The sequence below is a fragment of the Vigna angularis genome, chromosome 7, assembly GCF_016808095.1.
Source record: "Vigna angularis cultivar LongXiaoDou No.4 chromosome 7, ASM1680809v1, whole genome shotgun sequence".
Taxonomy (NCBI): Eukaryota; Viridiplantae; Streptophyta; class Magnoliopsida; order Fabales; family Fabaceae; genus Vigna; species Vigna angularis.
The window spans coordinates 12,242,557-12,247,131 of NC_068976.1; the positions used below are offsets into that span (position 1 = coordinate 12,242,557).

Below are 4,575 nucleotides of genomic sequence, written 5' to 3' on the forward strand. Positions count from 1 at the left end.
AGGGTTAGAGGAATAATACAAGTTTATTGCATCTTGTTTTTCACCATCAGTGTAAGCATTGGTATAATATCGTTTACACCTTGTTCACTTGAATAGATTTGAGGAAAAGTGATTGAATGAATTTGAAACGATTTGAAGGTGAACTTTTTGTTGTTTATTTGAGTGGATTTGGAGATAAGTGAAAATTAATTTGAAAATAAATTTTTTTAATCTATCACATCAATCAAATCTTACACTAATTCTCACAAACTAGTCTTATGGACTTCAAAAACTCTCATTCACCAAAATGTATATACATGTACTATAGCATACAGCAGAAGAAGACGGAGATTAGATATTTGGAAAGGAGAATCTCATAAAATTTCATACAGTATTGTGAGCTGCTGAACCACCATACTACTGAGCAAGAGCATCCCCATGCTTTGATACATATCCATTAGAGCTGCAGCGATACTACTATCAGGATCCACTTTTGGCACATCAGTCAAACCCATTGCATGGAGCTGGCGTCCTAAAGCTTGAAGACCATATGCATACTAGCAACGCTTGTACAGTCCAAGCAGTCAATGCCGTTGGTACGAAGAACTCCACTCTGAAAATGTGGTGCATCACTAAAATTATCTGTTTTAATCTGATGGTTAGTGTCAGTCTCTTTGTCTCGGTTAACCACAGAATTTATCATTTCATTACTGTTCCCAATCCTCACAATATCACCAGAACTAGCTCTCAGATCTCTCAGTGAAGCATCCCTAACAAAATAAAGAATTAGTTGAGAACATAAATAGAACTTCCATTCTCTAAAGCAACATGTTGCACTTTTACAATTATGATAAAATAAAAATGCAATAGCATCTTGTTGGCTGTCAGTCCAAATAGACAAACCCAGCCAAAGATTATGCTTAGTAATAGGTTTGTGTTGTTAGTTCTACGGTTCCGTTTGTTATTTGGTCCTAGGCCACACTTCATGCTGTATTGCTCCTGATGTAAGGAATGAGGAACGAAAAGCATTTCGTTAGGCGAAGACACAAATATTCTGCATCACATCTCTACCTAGGGATGGCAAAATGGGCTTGGCCCGGAAAGCTTTTTGTACTCGAAGTACAAACAATGAGATAAGGAGAAAATTCTAAAATACTAGACCATGATGACTCTAATTACTAATCACAAAAACTTTGATGATGACAAATGATTTTATATTAGATCTCTTAACATTTTCAAATTTTTTCATTGGAGCCTCTTCAGGTGCTGTTGCCACCACAATTGCTGTTACATTAACACCATCAAAATAAAACATTCATCGAATTATTTATGTATTTAAGTTTAAATATATGGTAACAACAGAATGTGATTATCTACTGGAGCCCAGGCTTAAAGACCCTTAGAGGAGAGATAACATAGATATATGACTACTGGTATAATGCTATTATTTCTTGGGTGGCATTACTACTAAGACCTAGCTTTCCATTGTTATCAGAAATCATCATCATTCATTACAGATTAAGTCCACTTCTCAGTAATCCAAAACTGAAGTGAAACAGACAAAAATGAAAAGACAATCGGAAAGAATAGACAGATCAAAACCTTAAGAAATGCAAGATCAAAACAAGAAAGAATATGAATTTATTCAATAATTTCATGATTTTCATGGAGATTTCTAGTTCCATGTCTCTTAATTCGGGAAAGTGCATATATTAACAGTGAGGGCTCTAGAGCAGCAGGTGGTCATATCTCATAGCAGAAGTATGAGTCGAAAAGGTAACAGGACCCTGCATTTTTTTTTTCTCATCTTTGCTATTTTATGGAAAACAAAAGGGCTTGGTTAGTGATAGGTAGGTACCATAAAAAAACAGTATAGCTGAATAATCACTTTATTAGTAAAGAAAACAGGACAATATCATAATGATATCAGTGCCTGCATCAGGAAAGAAAGTACAGAGCAGTAAGACAAATGGAAAGTATCTCTAGACAGTTAGAGAGTGTCTAGTCTCCCCCAAATCCCAGCCCAAAACCAGCACCGCCCTCCCCCTACTGTCTTCTCACATCTTATACCCATACAGCAGAATCACTTCTTAACTACCATGCCAGTTCGGCAGTTTGTTACATGGAAGGACTCTTCTCATTCTCTCTCCTGCCATTTTGATTCCCCACTTTGCCATTCCTTCTCTTTCTAACATACACCTTAAATATTTTGAGTTTGGACCTAATTATTTCCGGATTCCTATCAACAATCCCCTCCTCAAGATGCACCTTGCCCTCAAGGTGAAAGTCAGGAAAATTCTCCTTGAACGTAGATAGAACTTCCCACGAATTTTCAAAATCTGGCAATTCCTTCTACCAAATAAGAACTTCGAGATGCCCTTTTGGTTCCTTCTAACAGCAAGCTCTTCTGCTGGTTGAACCTTCAATTCCCAATCATCTGCTAGAAATAGAGGCAACAGTTGGCTGGTGATTGTTGTAGACAGTTCATACTAGATAGTCTGTTATCAATTGTTCAATTTGCCTTCAGACATTAAAAAATAAGCTGATAAATGGTTACACATCTATAGAAAAACCACAAACAGATCCTTGCACACCAGTCCCTATCTCCAATTAGAAGAAACACATTAGTCAAACTACATAGGCCTTTTGCCGTACATGCCAAGCTAAAACCTCTTCATAAGTCAAGTTTCCTCCAAAAATATCCAAGGCACTACCCACAGTTACATCCACACGCTCCATTCCGGCACTTTTTATCCTCTCTAGATCAGCCATTCCAGTCACACCACCAGCATAGGTAACAGGAATTGGTGAATGTTTGCCAAGCAAGGCAACAAGCTCTTCGTCAATTCCCAACCTCTTCCCTTCAACATCTACACCATGGACCAGAAACTCATCCGCAAAACTAGCCAGAAATTCCATTACACCAGGATCAACAAAAACATTACTGAACTTCTGCCATCTATCAGTGACAATTGCATATTTACCATCCTTTTTTCTACAACTGAGATCCAACACAAGCCTCTCTTTGCCAACAATTTGAACAAGATCTTTCAGCCTTCCAATATCCATTTGTCCATCATTGAATACATAAGATGTCACAATGACATGGCTCGCTCCCTCTTCTATGAAACTCAAACAATTGTCAGCATTTATCCCCCCTCCAACTTGTAGACCGCCAGGATAAGCATACAATGCTTCAAAGGCAGAAACTTTGCTCAAAGGGTCTGCACCAAGCATGATGACGTGGCCACCCGTGAGTCCATCTCGTCTGTAAAGAGTAGCATACTCGGCAGCTGACTTATCAGACTCAAAATTGGTCACAGGATCCAACCCATCACCCCCTTTCAAGTCTTTCAAGGTTGACCCCACAATTTGTTTCACTTTCCCCTTGTGGATATCGATGCAGGGACGGAATTGAACCGCGCTTTGAATGGAAAGAGGAGATCTTCTGCTGGAACGTGAGGAGAGAGTGATAACAGGAAGATTATTGGGACAAAAGATGGGTGAGGTGACGAAAAGCCCGAAGGAATGTGATGCAGAGATATTTTTCATCATTCCTTAAGCAAACTGTGGTCACCCTTCAACACAAAAAAAAACGAGGGACTAGCGATAAACATTCAAATTAGAAAGGCAAAACATTGAAAAATAGAATTGTCAATAATGAATCGTGAGACAGGGATTACCTTCAGCGATGGGAGATTGGACAGCCGTGACTGAAATGCGATCGTAGGTTTCAGGCAAGGTTATGAAGATGGCGTGAAGTGGTGCATTCGGTTGGACACTAAAAAAGCAGAAAACGACAATGGAATTAACCGTTTGTTGGTGAAGATTTACGCAGAAGTAAGTACAATTTTGTGGTTCACTATTTCTCCCTTGCACGGTTTGACAATGAATGTAAAATGTGTAGTGTGTGAAGGGATTAACTTAGAACTACCCAAACCCATACCTGCAATCGCCGGCGAAGGGACGACTGGAGTGGCGCGATGCAAGAGGTCATGGTGGGCGACGCTTTGGCTACCGGCGACAATGTGATGTGACGCAGGCAGTGCTCACCGGCAATGGTAAGGCTCGCGGTGGCTGGAGTGGCACGACGTTGGTGGTGGAGACTAGGGTTTCGCGGTTCTGTGGTGGAAAAGAAGAAGCTTCTGGGTTTTAAAAGAAAGAAAGGAGGAGATGATTTCTTTGGAAGGTTTAGCATATTAATAATAAGAATAATATATAATAATAATAATAATATGGGAATTAAAAAATAATAAATTAAAAATCTGAAATTGAATATACATTTAACCGATTCAAGTTTTCGAATCCTCTTTTGCCCTATTTTGTTTGCTATTTTCACACCCTTTATTCTATGTGGACTGGGCTTATCTATTTCAGATTTCGGTTTGAACCCCTTCGTTTGATGTTCGCATCTCTGTTCATTTGGATTATAGATTGAACTTAGCCTATTCCAGTTTTTCTTTTTGCACTTATTCTATGCTTATGTTTTTTTAATGTTTCAAATTTTGATTTACAAATTGCAACTCTATATTTTAATTGTTACAAATTTTTAAACTAAAGTTTTTATAATAAAATTAGAAAATTATTTACCATTAT

The 4,575-nt window shown here is 38.3% G+C and overlaps 1 protein-coding gene across 3 annotated transcripts; it reads right to left on the bottom strand.

The window, feature by feature from the left end:
• Positions 1–239: 239 nt before the first annotated feature.
• LOC108336218 (1-(5-phosphoribosyl)-5-[(5-phosphoribosylamino)methylideneamino] imidazole-4-carboxamide isomerase, chloroplastic) lies at positions 240–4,156 on the bottom strand. 3 transcript variants are annotated; one of them, XR_001832828.2, is made up of 3 exons: positions 3,926–4,156; positions 3,663–3,760; positions 240–749 (listed from the first exon to the last, which is right to left on the bottom strand). XR_001832828.2 is itself a non-coding variant. In XM_017572575.2 (3 exons), exon 3 carries the CDS (start codon positions 3,532–3,534, stop codon positions 2,608–2,610), a length of 927 nt encoding a protein of 308 aa, XP_017428064.1. In that variant the 5' UTR covers positions 3,535–3,557; positions 3,663–3,760; positions 3,926–4,156; the 3' UTR covers positions 1,853–2,607. The 3 variants fall into 3 exon arrangements, 2 of the variants coding, with proteins under 2 accessions (XP_017428064.1, XP_017428065.1); XM_017572575.2 differs by lacking the exon at positions 240–749 and adding an exon at positions 1,853–3,557; XM_017572576.2 differs by lacking the exon at positions 240–749 and adding an exon at positions 1,853–3,582.
• Between the last annotated feature and the right edge of the window lie 419 nt (positions 4,157–4,575).